This window comes from Harmonia axyridis, chromosome 1 (assembly GCF_914767665.1).
Source record: "Harmonia axyridis chromosome 1, icHarAxyr1.1, whole genome shotgun sequence".
NCBI classification, from domain to species: domain Eukaryota; kingdom Metazoa; phylum Arthropoda; class Insecta; order Coleoptera; family Coccinellidae; genus Harmonia; species Harmonia axyridis.
Genome location: NC_059501.1, coordinates 37,522,341 through 37,540,568, shown reverse-complemented (window position 1 = coordinate 37,540,568; position 18,228 = coordinate 37,522,341). Strand labels below are relative to the sequence as shown.

The 18,228-nt window shown below is 33.3% G+C and overlaps 1 protein-coding gene across 1 annotated transcript in view; it reads left to right on the top strand.

Moving 5' to 3' along the window:
- LOC123670620 (protein CBFA2T1) overlaps positions 1-18,228 on the top strand; it is a 97,780-nt gene that overhangs the window by 68,960 nt on the left and 10,592 nt on the right. Inside the window, exons 3-5 of the mRNA XM_045604138.1 lie at positions 3,062-3,399; positions 5,067-5,213; positions 17,422-17,552. Coding sequence (XP_045460094.1) covers positions 3,062-3,399; positions 5,067-5,213; positions 17,422-17,552 — 616 coding nt within the window. The remainder of the gene's footprint in view (positions 1-3,061; positions 3,400-5,066; positions 5,214-17,421; positions 17,553-18,228) is intronic.

The window sequence follows — 18,228 nt, the reverse complement described above, 5'->3', positions numbered from 1 at the left end:
CTCAACATCGTTCCTTGAGGTACTCCCATCTTCACCCTCAACCTCGTGCTCATTTCTCCTCCAATTCTCACCGTTTCATATCTGTCAAATAGATAATCATATGAAATATTAAGGGCCGAACCGCTAATTCTCAATTGGGATAAATTATATGGAACGATTTTTCATGTGATAGGGTATCGAAGGCTTTAGGAACATTGAGGACATCTGCAAAACACTAGGATGATTTATCCATCGCCTCTAAAGATTGTTTCAACATGTCAACAAAACAGTATTGTCTGTCAATTATTAGGCCATGTGCGTTAAAAAATTCAACCAATCTATTATTCAAGGTGATATCGACTTTCATCCCAAAACTTACACACAGCAAAGGAAGATTACAAATTGAACTAACTAGTTAGCAAAATGAAGGGTAAATGAAGGTTAGACGCCATGAATAGGGGGATATTTGCCTAATTAGACGAGTAGCGAATTGAGGGACTTCGATATATGCAGTGTTTTGTCTACTATATTCAGACCTCTTTTCACCAACTATTTCACGACATGCATTTAGCTAGAACTAATTTGTTGTGATTTATGACTATTTCACGCGACGCCACATTTCTGGAGTTGGATTGAGACTGATATTTGTACGCGCAAAACTCTTTATATCATAAGGTGAATGGATATATATATTTTTTTATTTAAATTAACGTGTCTCAGCAGCTAGGCCATTGACACAAGGTACAATGTACTTAACCTCTAGGCATAACAAATAATACAGTTCATAAAATATTCACAAAAAAGGGAACATTGAACTAAAATGATAAAATTTATTGACAGTATATGCATTAAATGAATCAGAGGCATCAGATGTTATTCAATTATTTGTTTAATGAGTTTTATGCCATCAATGAAGGATAGGTGACACAGTTTCTGTGAGTTTAGAATGTTTAGATTCCCTTCGGACATTTATAAAACGGAAAATAAAGGAAAGCTTGTCCTAACCTACCATGAAAAACAAGCAAACAACTTAGAAAACTGGCGATGAGAAGGGTTAGAGAATCGTCTGAAGCAACGAATGGAAGTTTGACTTGTACTTCTGATGATTCTTCATTGGAAATCTGCCCTGTTGTCTTGAAAGGAATTATCATTACCTAAACCCTAAGGCTAGGAACATAGTGAAGCGACCAAGAGGTGCGAAGAGGATAGTAGAGAGGATAGAGGCGAATTCAAACAAATATATTCTAATAGGGTAGTACATAGTGCAGCGATCCCGAATGCGGTTGCGCGAGGCGGTTAAGCGAGGATAGAGGCGAGATCGGGCAAGTTTGTTTTCTTTCATCGCCGCGCGGCTGGGCAATTAATAAATAAAATTGAATATTGACGCATTCATAAGTTCGATATTTGTGAAAAGTAATTATGCAATCAGAGACATGCTCAACATCATAATTGATATATTTTGGACAATTTATGGGATGCTGTATCGGATGAAATTGAACAAACAAGTAATTAATCCGTGGGAGTGATAGGGTGGCGAATGAAATTAGTCCAGTTTTTCATTAATTTAGATTCAATTTTTTCCAGAATGTACTCGTTGCAATATTCATACGGAAATATGAAAGTTATTTCTCTGGATGATCTCGTAATTCTTTATACAAGTGATGAAATTCACCATGTACTTTCCTAGATTTATTAATTTCGTGAACACTACAAGTTCTTCTATTTTCATCATTTTTCATTACATATCAGCATTTCAATAGCGAATTTTCTAACAGTATAAATCCATTTTTCGGAAACGCACCTCCTCTATAATAATCAAACTCGACTATCGCCTTGATTTCTTGTTCGCCTCTCTATGAGATGACACCTCGTCATCGCCGCTACTCTCGGGAAACGCTATCCTTTCTGCTATCCTCTTCGCACCTCTTGGTCGCTTCACTATGTTCCTAGCCTAACTTTTAGATGAGCCAGATTCTTCTGATGAATTGATAAAGGTACATATATTATATGAATGTATGGAACGTTTCGAGTAATTGGAGTAAACAACATCAAGGTACATTGGATTCAGTGCGTCATATTATTTTGTGATAGAGAAAACCAAAATATCTATTCATTAGAAAATTCAACAAGAATATTGGAGAAGAAATACTATTAGTTAGAAACATAAAGTCAGGAGACAATTGCACCCTTGGAGACCACATTTATATCTATAGTTTTGTGATCCACAAGGGTGAATTACGCATGAATGAACGTGCGCTCAAGATCTGTCCACTTGTCGTCAGTGCTTTCCTTCTTTTATTTCTTTGGGGCAAAAAAATATCAGGGAACGTCCAAGAAAAATTGAAAAAGAACCCTCTTCGAGCTAACTATTCTTCTTTTATGACCGTCTTATTCATATACTCAGACTCTAAACTAAATGCAGAATAATCTTATTTTATCATTTATTCTTCTGAAATTATGAAAAGCCCATTCTGCTCGGAATTACATGAAGTACCCAATGTCGATAGCCAGTTGTTCTACAATAAATGACTGTTATCTATCTACCCTTCTACATTCTACAAAATTATTGATGACAAGGTGCCAAAGAAAAAATTTACCAGGAATGTATTTGAAAATTGAATATTGAAAACATCAATGAAATCATAAATCTTGAAGAATCTTCTATTGTTTTGTATGGAAATAGTTGTTGATTAGGTGAAATAATACGATAAAGTAAAGTTTCTAGAAAACAAATTCTGTTTAAATAGGATCGCAATGATCGCATTGAGTTACTGGAAAAAGCAATGAATCCAAAACTGCTAGTTTATTTATAGTCTTTATGGATTATCAGTATAACAAAATACACACAGAATATTAAAATTTTCAGAACTGAAGAGTCAAAAATGTAAAGCTGATTCATTCTAATAATCCTACTCTGCAATATTAGTCAGACTAAAACTACTGTTTGTTGATGGCTCTGAGTGCGATATCCAAAAATATCATATACTAAAATTATATCGCGAAATATTCTAAGATGAAAGTTTCAAAAATGAATGCATTAGAATAATATTCTGAAATCTTAACGAAATATATTTTGTTTCAGCCAACAAGGAGGCAAGATGTAAAACCCCAGATTCCCCTGAAGGCGCCCGTCAAGCACCACCCTCTCCCAATCAATCAAATCATCCTTCGAATGGACCACCATCTCCTTCAAACGGAGGATCGAATGACAGCTTAACTCCACCTTTACCAGCTTCTACGGCTCTATCTGTAAATTTGGAGGGAGTTCATCCGCAGCTCCAACCGTTGGGATGCTTGACCTCCGGGGTAACAAGACCTTTAGTGAAAGTTAAGAGGTTCTTGAGTACCTTGGTGCAATTTGGCAATGACATTAGTCCTGATATTGGAGAAAGGGTCAAAAGTCTTGTGTTGAATTTAGTGGTGAGTTATAGGTTTTGATACGTTCAATTCTATCCCAATAAAAGCATGGTACTGACTATGTCACATTCTTGTTAAATGAACCATTCAGCAGCTCTACTCTGGTTCGAAACTTGGCTCTTCGCTCTGATTGGCCTGTCAAGTTCGGTGTTTTGCGATTTCTCTATATGGGTGTTTAACTTCAAATATAGGATGTCTCACGAATAATTGTGGGCTTTCAGTGCAGATGCAGTGCAAGTGTTCGAAATATGAGACACCCTGTAGAGTATCTTTCATTTTACAATTACAAAATAACGAAAAGTAAATACCCACGTGTCTTTTATCGTTAGTCTGTATGATGAAATTTTCATTGTATACAACTTTTTGACAACTTTTGTAATAACGCCCACCCCCCTCATACAGGGTTAGAACTATTTATAGGGGTACTACAGGGATATCGAAAAGCGTTATAAATACAGGGTGGCTCAAATTACGAAAAAGTTGCGTTATTTAAGGATGAGTGTGTTATGGAGAGATTAGCTCTGATGGGGACACAATAGACCATTAGGTCGCAGTGAAACGAAACCTCCCTAATTATATCTTTAAATCTAGGGATGAGTGTGTTGGTGTAAACAGATCCAAAATATCTCCAATGGTTCCCGAGATATCTCTAAAAACTAAAAATCGAGATTTTCTTTTTCTCTGTATGACTGTATAACATTTGTTTTTAGAGATAACTTCACGAAATTTGGTATCCAATATGGAGATTTTAATGGTGTCTTCAGACTTTTATGTTTTCCTTTGTTTCAGAGACGCGATAGTCAATTTTTTTCTTAGAGACGCCATATTGGTTCTCATTGTGGGGTGATAAAGAAAAAATTTACGAATTCAAAAATGTCTCACATTTTTAAAAAATTTCGAGTCTAGCTACGCAAATTTTAACTTCGTTTTTATTTTTTTGTTGAAGTGGTAGGCTGGTGCCAGAATTGTCAAATAACTTGTTACTTTGTTCAGTTGTTACGTGAAATCACTTGAGTTTTGTAAAAACCTGAATTCTGTTTTAAAAGTAAAGTCCTATCGATTACATAATCATGCAACACTCTACATTATAGTAGATAGAACTGGCAATGCCTGTGGAAATTGTTCTACATAATTTAAAAAAAAACTCAAAGATGGTTTCACATAACAACTGTCAACAAAGTTATTTGACAATTCTGGCTCCAGCTTACTACTCAAACAAAAAAATAAAAAGAAGTTCAAATTTAGGTATGTAGCTAGACTCGATATTTTTGTAGAGTGTAAATAGTAGGCTGTAGCCGGAATTGCTCAAGTTCTAGCCAAGTAATAGTTTTTCAATGTCAAGTTAAGTATTTATTCATTAAGTACTTGACTTAACACTACTTGACTTGAACTTGAGTTGATTTTAAGTCAAGCTCAAGTAGCTTGAGCTAAGTAACTCGAATATCAAGCCAAGTTGTGAATCCCTACTCGAAAACTAGTCATAGTTGGACCCATAGACTTCCTTGTTCAGGAGGTTATATTCAACAAGATACGAAAAATTCAGAAAAATTAACTCATGAAAATGTTTCCATCAGGCTGCTGTTTGCCCCTAAATTCAAATTAGTGGTCTAATCTTTTTTTTTTCAATTTTGAAGTGATTTTTTTAAGATAACTAAACAAATTTATTTCAGAGTTCGAATTTGAGCATCGAAGAATTTCATCAATCCCTACAGGAAGTAACGAATTTTCCCTTGCGCCCATTTGTGCTACCACTTCTTCGATCGCATCTCCCTTTATTGCAAAGAGAAATCCACGCCATTGCGAGATCGAACAAGCAAGTGAGTACTTATTGAAATCAGTTTTGCATTTATTACCATAAAAATAATTCAATAGGTACTAGGAACTTTTTCCCGATTCGGTATTTATATGATACACAAAAACAGGAATATGCAACTCCAATCGGCTAAGATATATTTCGATTTGTTAGGTATAATTTGCTATTCGCTGATAATTATTATACAGGGTAGCCACTTTTTTAATGGGATTGTATTGGTAACTTTTGAACCATAAGAGTTAGAAGGTCGGTCAAATGGAGAAAAAGTTGCATGCATAGAAGCATTATCTAGCAGTTCAAACAAATCGAGATTATCAGGGCCGGTTTTCGAGATATCATAAGAAAAGTAAATTATGTCATTTTGATTTTTCTTTTTTTTCCACTTCATTTCTAATATAATCAAAAAATGTTACAAGAATTTTTTATTTGACAGTAAATTATCCTCAATTTGACGTAATCAGATTTCGTATCCAACGTTTCGTAATCTCTGGGCCACCCTCAACCTCATTTTTTTCAATACGGACCTGCATATTTTATGACATTTTTCGAAATAACTTTTAACGCTGAATTCAACGATATATCACACAATGTCATTCAAAGTAGATTTTCAGGTGATTTTGACCCTTATCCAATTTTCTTTCAATACCTTCCAATACATTCTCAATTTTCTCGCGAGGTATCACTATTGTTGTATTTGTCATTTGTTCCGTTGAAACAAATTACAGAATCGAACTTTATTTTGAGATCATTACGATATAATTTTTGCAAGGCTTGGTATTCAAATTTAAAATCATTGTATTCGCGTCTCTTGACTATTTTATTAACAGCAGTTATTGAAAAATTCCATTCACTGGCCACAATTCTCGATTTTTTTTCTGGGTTCGATTGAATTTGGGTCAGAACATTGATATCGTTAATAGACTTGTTTTTTCTTACATACACACCATTTAATTTGGATGAGGATCAAAATCACCTGAAAATCAACTTCGAATGACATTGTATGATATATCGTTGAATTCAGCGTTAAAAGTTATTTCGAAAAGTGTCATGAAATATACAGGTCCGTATTGAAAAAAATGAAGGGTTGGGGGTGGCCCAGAGAGCACGAAACGTTGGATACGAAATCTGATTACGTCAAATTGAGGATAATTTACTGTCGAATAACAAATTCCTGTAACATTTTTTGATAATATTTGAAATAAAGTGGGAAAAAAAGAAAAATCAAAATGACATAATTTACTTTTCTTATGATATCTCGAAAACCGGCCTAATCTCGATTTGTTTGAACTGCTTGATAATGCTTCTATGCATGCAACTTTTTCTCCATTTGACCGACCTTCTAACTCTTATGGTTTAAATGTTACCAATATAATCCCATTAAAAAAGTGGCCACCCTGTATATTGGTGATCCTTTGAATTAACTCATTATAGCATCGCTCGTTTTCGAATTTCGCATTCGTGTTGGAATAGGAGCCAATTTTGCAACTTGTGTTAGAATAAACTATTGCAGATGTGTTCTTAGGCTATCCCTGAGAAATAAACTAGGGTAAATGAGCTGGAATCTATAAAATCCAGGTTCTTCAAAGAGTTCATGCGATCCATCCATTGATAAGTTAACCGCCATAATTCTTCATCCCGCGGAACTTGCAGAACTCGAATTTCCCATTCGTGTTGGAATATAGGAGCCCATTCTATGCAACTTGTTTTAGAATTTGCCATTATGAATTCATAGATTAAAACAAAATAACGAAAACTTCTTACACAGGTCAATCACGGCTGGCCGAACGAATTGGCAAAATTGAATTTGGTGACATTATCCATTATCCAACGAGGGTTTTCGATAAAAAATCAATAGTTCTTTCCGTCTTGCGAATAGGGCCTAGACATATCATATACCTTGATTTTCTCCAAGAAATTTTGGATCCTTACTTCTTCGAAACATTTTTATGATTGATTATTACAGTTTTGAAGGCGAAGACACACATATAAATGGCTAAATATAATTAGACTTACCATAGAAAAACGGCCTTTACTTTTAAAACACTTTTTCGCAATCTGGGTGTCCTACTCAGATAATCCTCGGAAATAACTTCTTTTTCCATATATCTCTTGAACGGTGTCTATACAAATAAAAAAAAAGGTGAACAAACATGGACCTACGATGGACAAACGATCCTAGAATTTGACCTTAAAATTCGTATTTGAGGGTACCTACCAACTTCACACTTTCCGAAATTTCAAATGATCGATATTTCAGTTTCTGCAGTTAGACAAAAGTGGACTAATATTGGACAAACGATCCATGGCATTTTAAACCTTCAACATTTTTAAGTGCTGCTCAAAAAATGAACGAAAAAGATTTTTTTTTCTTATATCTCTCAAACGGTGCCTGGACAAATGAAAAAAAAAAAATCCTAAAATTTTTAGCTCAAAATTCGCATTCGGGGGTGGCAGCTTCACACAGTTGAATACCACGATTGAGTTCGTTGCTGGGAAAAATCCGACTAGGTGTTCTGTATAATGCCGTTAGAAATATTGTTTTCTTCTGTTCATCTCAGCATTTCACAGAGATGAAAATTTGCATATAGATATGGAATGGTCATTCCGTATGAAATCAAGTAACCAAAACCATAGAAAATTCAAGACACCGGAGGAGTCAATTGTGGATATGATGATATGCTGTTCAAAGCTCCGTGCCAAATTTTAACCTGCTCACATTATCATTTCCACAGAAAATCAGAAAAACTTACGGTTCCAATCGTTTTGAGATTTTGCTTGTATGATAATGTATAGCTTCGTACAGAATTTTGTGTTCATGGAAAGCATCATCAGAAATATAGAAAACATACATCGAAAAAAAATCTAATATTTCAATGGAAACAGATCTTACCAAGATGAAATGTTCTACATATAAAATAACCATTTCAATAACATTTTTGTTTAAAATTTTGGGTTGAAAAAATCATACAAAATTCAAGCAGAAAGAAAAATGAGGATAGTCTGAAGCAGAATGAGTTTTTGGTTTGAGGAACAGACAAATCTGTTTCCGATTTATCAACTCTTTCGTTAAATTCTAATTTGATGGTGCCCAAAAGTATAAGTTGTTTCATATATTTCATGGTTCTGACAAAGAAACCACAAAATAGACTAGCCCTGAAGAAGATTTTAGAATAAAATCGAAACATGTTGGCAATGGTCTGAGAGGTGGTTTTTGTTCCAACAACCTGAACTTCAACTCTGTCAAGTAAATAGTTCATAGTCTAAAGCTTCAGGTCACAATTCGCGCAATAATGAACGAGCGTCCAAAAGCTCCTGACTTTACGTCAGACCCTTTCTATTTCTAACTGTAGTAAAACAATACCTAACTAACGGAGCTACTCCGACACATGATATCATTTTTGACAACGAAACTTTAACAAACTTTAACAAATGTATATTTGTTTTAAACTATCATGTATTTGACCATGGAGGAGATATTCCTCTGGGTGTGTTTCTCGACTTGTCCAAAGCATTTGACAGTGTTAACCACCGAAAACTGCTGGACAAGCTTGAGCATTATGGAATACGTGATAGGCAATTGGACCTTATAAGAAGCTACCTGACCAATAGAGTTCAAAAAGTAGAGCTAAAATATGAAGGAAGTGGATACTTATCAGATGAAATCAAGATCACATCTGGAGTGCCTCAGGGCAGCGTACTGGGCCCATTGCTTTTCATAGTGTATATAAATGACTTACCTAGAGTTATTGACTCACCTTCTTATGAACTTTCTCTTTATGCGGACGACACAAATGTTGTCGTTTGTGGTAACAGTGTTTCCTCAGTTATTGAGGGTGCGTCGGAGGTGTTTGGGAGGATTGGGAGTTGGTGCTCTGATAATGACCTTAAGTTAAATTCAACAAAAACCGAGCTGGTGTTTTTTCATACTGATCGCTCTCGACATGATTTTCTTTCATCTTTAAATATAACTGATGACTGTAACGTTTCAGTTGGGACATCTGTTAGATTTCTCGGGTTATTCATTGATAGTACCCTAAAGTGGCATGTGCATGTTGATTCTTTAAATAGAAAGCTTTAATCGGTTAATTCTTCCATTAATGTATTATACTAAAACGTCAGGTTGACGTCGATATCTTAAAAACTGTTTACTATGCTAATTTCGAGTCGCGACTAGCGTATGGTATAATATTTTGGGGTGGCAGCACTTCCGCGCGTCGCCTATTTGTTACTCAGATAATGGCATTGAGGTTGATGTTGCGAATGCATTTTAGGGAATCCTGTAGAAATATTTTCAGGGACAATAACATCCTAACAGTCACTGGGCTTTTTGTTAGAAGTCTTTGCAATTTGTATCCAAGCATAAATACCTGTTTAATAAATTTCAAAATATTAACAATACAAGGCAAGTTCATACTTTTCATCTTCCAAGACTATTTCTGACACAGTCTCAGAATAGTGTGCTGTATTCTTGTATGAAATTATACAATTCATTACCTAAATCCATGCGGGATCTTGATGGTGCAAGCTCTTTTGATTTCAAGGTTCGTCGATTTTTGGTGGATTGTGAACCGTATTGCCTGGATGAGTATTACGATTATTGTTCTATCCAGCATTGAAAATTTTTTTTCTTTTCTCGCTTGACCTGTTTCTTTTTGTCTCATTCTGTGATAGATTGTTCATTCTGTGATTAATTTTGTCTAGACTGTGATAATTTTTAAAATAAATTGCTATTATTATTATTATTATTTGTTCTTTGTTAACCATGTTCACAAGAAGAATATTATATTATCCATAATCCATATATAATGTTGTGATTGAATTATTTTTATTTGAAGCTCTCTACTTTGACACTTGAATTCGCAAGGAAAATATTATTCCAAAACTATTCATGTGGAAACCCTGTGATCAAGAATTTCTCTAATTTATTAGGGTGTAACGAGAGATGTAACGATATGCTAATTACGAATAGAGTGAGGAAAGGAACTGGAGATTGAAGGAAAATAACCGAATTTCAAGAAACCCTAACTAAGGATAAATGAAGGTATTGTGTCAACATTCGTCTTCTGTTAGGAATGGAAATAAATTAACCACAGGGAAATTTGAATTTCATGAATACGTAGTCGAGAATTGAAAGCAACCGTATTGTTATAGACTCTTCTATTTTCCTAATCGAATTTTTAAATCGCCATGGAGATAAGCTGGAAATTAATTATGAAACAAGAGTTCCTCGAGGCTATTAAGTGATAATGAGTTATTCCGGATTTCACAGCTCCATTTCAATGACATATGTCAAACAGAACTGTCATTCAAAGCGTCATATTTTCAGTTGAAGGTTAGTCATTCAACTATAAGATAGTTTTTCTACTACTGAACGTATGAAAATTGTGAAAACTAACTACAAAAATGATGATTCTCTAGTGAGTGCATTACGGGCCAATTATGGTCGACATAATCGTCCATCTGAACGTCCAAATGATAAGGAAGTAAAAAATTCAAAGAAAATGGATTTGTTATTGATGTCTTGAGGCCCATACATCATCCGATGCAGGATCGACCGAAAACATTGCTGCTGTAATTGAAAGTGTTGAAGGAGATCCAAATTTATCCATTCCTCTGAGGGCACAATACAGCCTTCTACTGCCTTATTTCAAATGGCACACCCAGCTAGTATATTATTGCATCATTAGATAGCTTTTTTTATGGCAATTTCGGCAATATGCCATACCTTGAAAAAAACTCAACGGTTCATGAACAATTGGGATTCTTATGAAAAAAAAAGTGGCGATGAGGACTCACATTTTTTTTAATATTTCAGCAGAAAAAGCCTTTTTCGAAAAAAAATTTTTTTTCGACTCCGCAAATACGTAGTATTATAAGACTGTTTTCGGCTTGGGCCAAAAATGTACAGGGTGTTTATAAGAGGATCATGAACTTGGACAACTCAAACTCATCAAAACTCAAGATTTTCAAATTAGAACCTATATTTTTTATTATTTCAGTCGACTCTACGTACAAAAATTGTGGGGGTTACTTAAGCAAACCCTATACCTAAAATGAATACTTCAAGAGTTATCGGGGAAGAACTTCAAATGAGGAAAAACCGCTATTTATAACTGTGTTATCTAATAATTGTCTGTTACTCCCGGAAAACACAGAAAGAAACTAAAATTCGATGTTTGGATAACTGAATTTTACATTCCATGAATTGATTTTTCGTTGGGATTGTTGAGAAATCCATAAGCCAATACAATTTTCAATTACGAATAATTCATTACAATTCTTGATATGTCAAATTTAGTTATGAAATAATCGAATTTTAGTTTCTTTCTGTGTTTTTCGGAAATCGCAGATTACTCCACACAGTTATGAATAGCGGTTTTTACTGATTGAAAGTTCTTCCTCGATAACTCTAAAAGTATTCATTTTAGGTATAGGGTTTGCTTAAGAAACCCCCCACTATTTTTGGACGTAGTATCGACTGAAATAATAAAAAATATAGGTTCTGATTTGAAAATCTTGAGTTTTGATGAATTTGAGTTGTCCAAGTTCATGATCCTCTTATAAACACCCTGTACATTTTTGGCCCAAACCGCAAACAGTCTTATAATACTACGTATTTGCGGAATCGAAAAAGAAAAAAAATTTTTGGAAAAAGCTCTTTCTGCGGTAAAATAAAAAAAAGTGAGTCCTCATCGCCACTATTTTTTTCATAAGAATCCCTTTAACTCATGAACCGTAGAGTTTCTTCCAAGGTATGGCATATTGCTGACATTGCCATCAAAAAAGCTAACTAATGAAGCAATGATATACTGGGTGTTCTATTTGAAATAAGGAAGTAGGAGTCTGTTTCCGGTATAATTGGAAGTTGTAGAGATCTGAAAATATTTTAGGGAGAAAGATAATTGTCTCAAACCCCGATATGCAAATTTTCAGCTCAAAATTATGATTAGTTTTCCATAAACGTCTAATAGGCCATCCCGGTGAAGCACCCTGTATTTTGACCTGAAAAATACACCACTGAAATCTTAATACTGAATTTTGAAGCACCCTTTATGAGTACAGATCCTTTCATTATATTCGCTCATTGAAAAGTTCAAAATTTCGATTATTAATTGGAAATGACCAAACCAATCTGATATTCTGTATTGCTCTCCTCATCATTTCTTTCATCAAACCTGAATCTTTCCTGATCACAGTCTTTCATCACTTTCAGGAAGATAAATATATTTTTGAGATGAATTCCGGCGGTCAGTTGATTGTTAATTTTTATTGGAAAGAATGCAATTATTGTGTATATGCATATAATTTGCTTTCGAATGAAATATAAAGGTAAGCAACCACTAAGATGACAGGGACCATACGCCTCTATAGTCTATAACCACTTTTTCCTCTTCAAAACTTATTAACTTAGGTACTAAGTTCTTATTATTGGCATGTCTTCTACTCAATAATTTCTTTTTTCAATACAATCCAGTTGGGTTTGAACTATAAAGCCAACATCAGTTTAGAAAAAAGGATTTTCGAAATCACATTAAGAAATTTCATTTATTTATTTACATTGATTTCAATGAATATATGTATTATGATAATAATACCGTCGTAGTATTTAACGATAGAGTACTTAAATTCACATTTCCGTATAGAAATTTCATCCACGAAAAATTGATATTTTCGGAGTTATGCAAAAATCGCCTTTTTTGCAGTATCTTTCAATATTCCTGAAAACACACTTTTTCTGTCAGATTATTATAAAAAATTCATTATTCAATTGCCATTTGAAGAAGTCCATTTTGGTTGCTTTAGGATATCATATTGAAGGAATTATTTCTTCTAATTGTAACATATCTAATGACATTGAGATTCCTAATTATGGAAATATATCCCTCGGTTTTTCACGAAACCAAGTTTCTTATAATATGCATCAAATGAAACAGCTTCAATGATTTTTTTTATATATCAATTGACACATTTTTTTTTCTGATGTGGAATTTCAAAATAATATTTTCATAAGATCAATTCCATGTATTTTTCGAATCTCTCTAAAAATAATAAATAAACATAGAAAACTCGATTTCGCCTCCAAACACGCAGTACTGTGATATTTGAATTACCAGAAAATATTGCCCTATAAATCAAGCTTGAACCCAATACGAACTCAACACAATCCGAAATACAAATCAAAAAATAATAGTCGAAACTTTGTTCGACAAAACTCTGGCCGGATTGTAAAATCTTACGGCAGTTTTCCAGTTTTGAGTTTTATGATTGTTGGACCGTTCGGAGCAATGTGGGTTTTACAATTTTCGATAATTAAAACGGCTAATTGCCTTTTACACCTGTAACCAAATCGGTAGGGATATTGAAATGCCGAAATGGCTGTAATGCTTTGGAATTCGATATCATGAATCTTGCCGATTATATTTTCATAATTTAAGATTGAAGCTAACATTTGGATACGGAAAATGAAGAAGTTACAATTTTAGAATTCCCATCAAGTCAGAGTTGAGTAGAATGGTGCAAATGGCCATTAAAAGTGATAAAAAGTATCTAGAAACCTATTCGAGACTTGTCATTTTATCAATTTATCAGTATCAGTAGCACATTCCAAGGGAACAAGCCGATCGAAAAAACATGATCAGATCCGAAATCCTAAGAAACAAAATGATATATGCGAGAATAAAGAAAAGGACAAATACGACTCCTCTCAACTTTTTCAATTTGATATGAATATCAAAAAATTGACAACATTGTGTCCTTTTCCCTACACATATATACAAATATATATGTTCAAGATATATTCGTTTCTTTGTCTTGGAATACAATGCCAATTCGAAAAATGACAAAATATTGATAACTAATCAATTAAATACTCAAAATAACCAAAATATACAAATTGAATAAACGATTATCAAATTGATCGATAGTCAACCAAAGGAAAAATTTTAATTTTCTAAAATTGTTGTTGGAACTGTAAATGTCGATTTGTATTTGTAGTTAGAATAAAAAAGAAATCTATGACTACTTGTTATAATTACTTTCTCTGTGAATTCTTACTAAAGAAACAGTAACGTTCAATTCGTTTGAAATTCCTAATTGCAATTTTTGTGAAGTAGATATACAAGTTGTAATTTTTGTGAATTATAAGTCACTGATGACAAAAATTGTATTAATAAATATAAAAATTGTGAAACGTATGTCTGTTTTTATGTTTATTCAGTTATTCAATTTGCCAACCGTATTTTGAATTTTCTTCTGTTTGGTTATTATTATTTTGCCATTTATCGTTTTCGAGTTGTATTCCAAGACACAATATTGTCAATTTTCCAAATGAATATTGAATTATCGTCATCAAATAGACTCAATTAACTGTTATAATTTGTCTTTTTCCCAGGAAAATAATAATTCCATAAAGAATTTCTCAAGAAATATGGAAGGTATCTATTTTTCATTGATATCTGTTTATAAATCATTTTTTCATTTATACGATATGTTTAAAATTCATAAGCGTAATTTCAATGGAATCGAAATTGCGAATAACCAAAAAATATACACATCCCCAAAATAAAGAAACAGACAAAATCTAACGAAGTTTGTAGTTCACTATCTCTTGAACGCAATTATTTTTTCGATTTGAAGCTTGATCATAATATTATGGCAAAGGACTTAGCTAGCACAAGAGTTTATATATCATTCGAAAGCACTCTAAATGATGTATGAAAAGAAAACATGTTCATGATTTATCATTTTTTATTGATGAAATCTTTGGAAAAAAAAGACATCAGTCCGCAATGAGAATTTTTTAGAACACAGAACTTCTAATTTTGAAGCAAATTCAGTGCCATTTCAGATAAGAGGTTAAATTTGATGTTGCTGCAAGGATTACTGAAGTATAATTGATTTCATGGAAAATCTTGAAATATTTCGTGAAATGTTTGAATTTTGAATGTTTGAAATGTTGAATTGAAGAGAAGCCATCAATAATTCGACCATGTGATATGACATTTTTTATTGCAAATAAGTTTCATGATCTCCCCTTGAAGACTGGCCCTCTTAAAGGTAGACACCCTGTACAGATAACTTACGATGTCTGTTGCCAATACGGTGGTTAGTTTTGTTTAATGGTTGTTTGATGACTAAACGGACGTATGAAGATGAGCATAATACATTTGATTCCACAAATATTTATAACCGAAAAAAAAGATTTATTTATTAACAAAATCTGTTGGATACACATTGATCATAAACGTATAGATAGTGGTATTTGGTATTTATGGTAATGCCTATAGTATATTAAGGAATTGGTATCCTCTCAAACTGATGATGCGGAAATATTATATCGGACCTTCGACTTATGAGATGGCACTCAATTTATTTGAAATCAAGGAAAAAATTATGAGATCGTGCAAAAAATGCTATGAGCAAAAGTTAAGAACTGCAAATCTCAGACGATAATTGAATACGTCGCTACGCTCCTCCAAACAATGGAGAATTCTCCTTCCAACGAAAGTTAAGTGCCTATTGTTATGGAAAATCGTTAAAGAACCATAGAATTAAAATTAAAATCAACGAGTTGTTATGTAAGCGCTTCAAACTGCTTGGCTCTTTGCAAACAGACAAATGACGCAAATTTTGTATGGTTTTCGTAATATGATGCTGAAAGCCGAAAAAAATTTTATATCCACTCGATGATTTCAAAGTTACATATTCATCCAAAATCAATAATCACATTACATGTAATGTGATTATTGATATGTCCTAATATTTTTATTAACCAAATAAAAATATTAGATAATATTTTTCTTGTAGAGGTATTTAGGTAATGACATGAGCTCACCTTTTTCTGGGCGGTCAAATTCAAAAAGAAAAATTCCAAAAAGAATTTCTTCAATATTCTGTTGTTTGCATCGAATAAATATTTGTTGGAATGATTTTACTTTTTTTGAAGTTTGACCGCCCAGAAAAAGGAGAGCTAATGTTCAGTAGAATGAACTGGAGATCTGGGAGTTATTGAAATGAGTCGAACTTATCTTCAGCTACTCGAAATCAGTGTTATTGCCCTATCGAAAATATTTTTTCATCAAGTGGATACGAAAATGTAATATTCAACATATTATGAAAACCATTCAAAATTTGCGCCATTCAAACAAAAACCTGAAGTTTACTCAATTTTTGTTCAGTCTTTTTAAATTTCCATTTGATTTTTTTATCTCATATACCTAGTGATATTTTTCATCTCACAAGTAATTTTAAATTTTCGATATAGCCTGCAATTTTTTATATTTTTTTATTTTTTCTGAGCTGATGGAGAACGTGCATAGTAAAAATCCTGTAAAATATCATTTTCCATTAACTCATCCGCAGCATGGCATCATTCAATATCTAAACCTACTCTGCAAATTTCAAGTTTTTAGGTCCTTCCGTTCGGAAGTTATCGTGTATTCAGAATCGATTTTGAGGAAGGATTCGTGAGTTAAAACTTGTGGTTTGAGACAATTCTCGGTTCATAATTCGAAAATTACATTGAAGAAAATTATAAAGCGCCTTAAATTATATTCCTACACAGCATTAACATTAAAATCACTAATATCCATTTTAATTTTTTGAAAATTTATTTTATAGTTCAAGTGAAAAGTGTGTCAAACTTTGGTACCCATTCATTTCCCCTCTGGCGCTCCAGAGATGATCAAACTTTTAACGGTACACGAAGTTGTATATTCACTTCATCTTCTTTCTTTTTTCAAAGCGAATAAGAAAAGGGCAGTACTGTACCACAACTCTCACGAAATTATAGTTTTACATATTTTTTAATGAATTTTGGTAGGTTTTTTTTTCACGAATATTTTAAAAATATATCAATGCTTTATACAAAGTACATATCATCAATTTTTTTGTGAAAAAGGAAAAGCTACCGAATTTTTTTTCATTTTTCATTCGAAAATTACAAATATTCACTTTCTTCTCTGTAGTTTATTGTTTAAGAAAATATATGAAAACCCCATAAAATCGTTGATTTGTAAGAAGAAATATCTCAAATATCGTTTTGAACTGAGCAGCCACGTGTTGGTGTTCCCTCTTAAGGAGTAGGTACCAATCTCAGATAATAATTGAAGTCGTGGCTGCGCTCCTCCTCCAAACTATAATACTTATCCTACTATTAATACCAATTTGATCAAAAAGCGAGCCACCTCAAATATTTCCTGTTATTATTTCAGTCGACACTCCAATATGTAAGGAATCATGAACATGTTGTTTTGGATCCATCACATTCTCCCTCAGAAATGGCCGATATATTCCTTCCAGCCGACATGAACTTCACTGGAGTCAAACGGAAAGCTTCTGAAAGGTAACTTTATTTTTATCATCTAATATTTTTACTCGCATTCTAGGATCCAAATTCAATGAAGTGAAAAATGTATATAAAGTGGCTGTTTAGAGAGAACGATTAATTATCGTTTCAGGAAATGGTAAAAATTGTTTCTCACAAAAGTGAGAAATTTCTAGTTAATTTTTTTATACGACGTTTCGCCTACAACTAAGCTAGGTATGGTGAGAGGTTTCGGGGTCGTAGATTGTATCGCGACAGTGAAATGATCGGCACTGACGTTGATGGTGCTCAAGATATGGTCCAAACTCCAAATAATAATATCAGCTCATTTCGTGCTAATGAAAGAATATATAAAGTTAATCAAGGGCTTAGATCCTTTTTTTCTTGGGTGGGGGGGTTTATCTAAAAAAAAAATTTTGACGGCATTGTTTACTCATATCTATAATGTGAGAAAAAGAGGTTTGATAACGACGAGGTTTGAACCAAATTACTCCAAATAATTTTTTTTATTACCAATTCGATTGTTCTTATCTTATACTGTGTGTTCCCGAATTCGAATTACGAAGGAAAATGAGAGATTCCTATTTTGTTTTCGAGATAAAGGGTGTTTCTCGAAATCCTACATTTTTGTGATGCTTAACCAGTTTATCGAATATTTATTAATCTTCGCTACAGAGTTGGTAAATAAGTACCA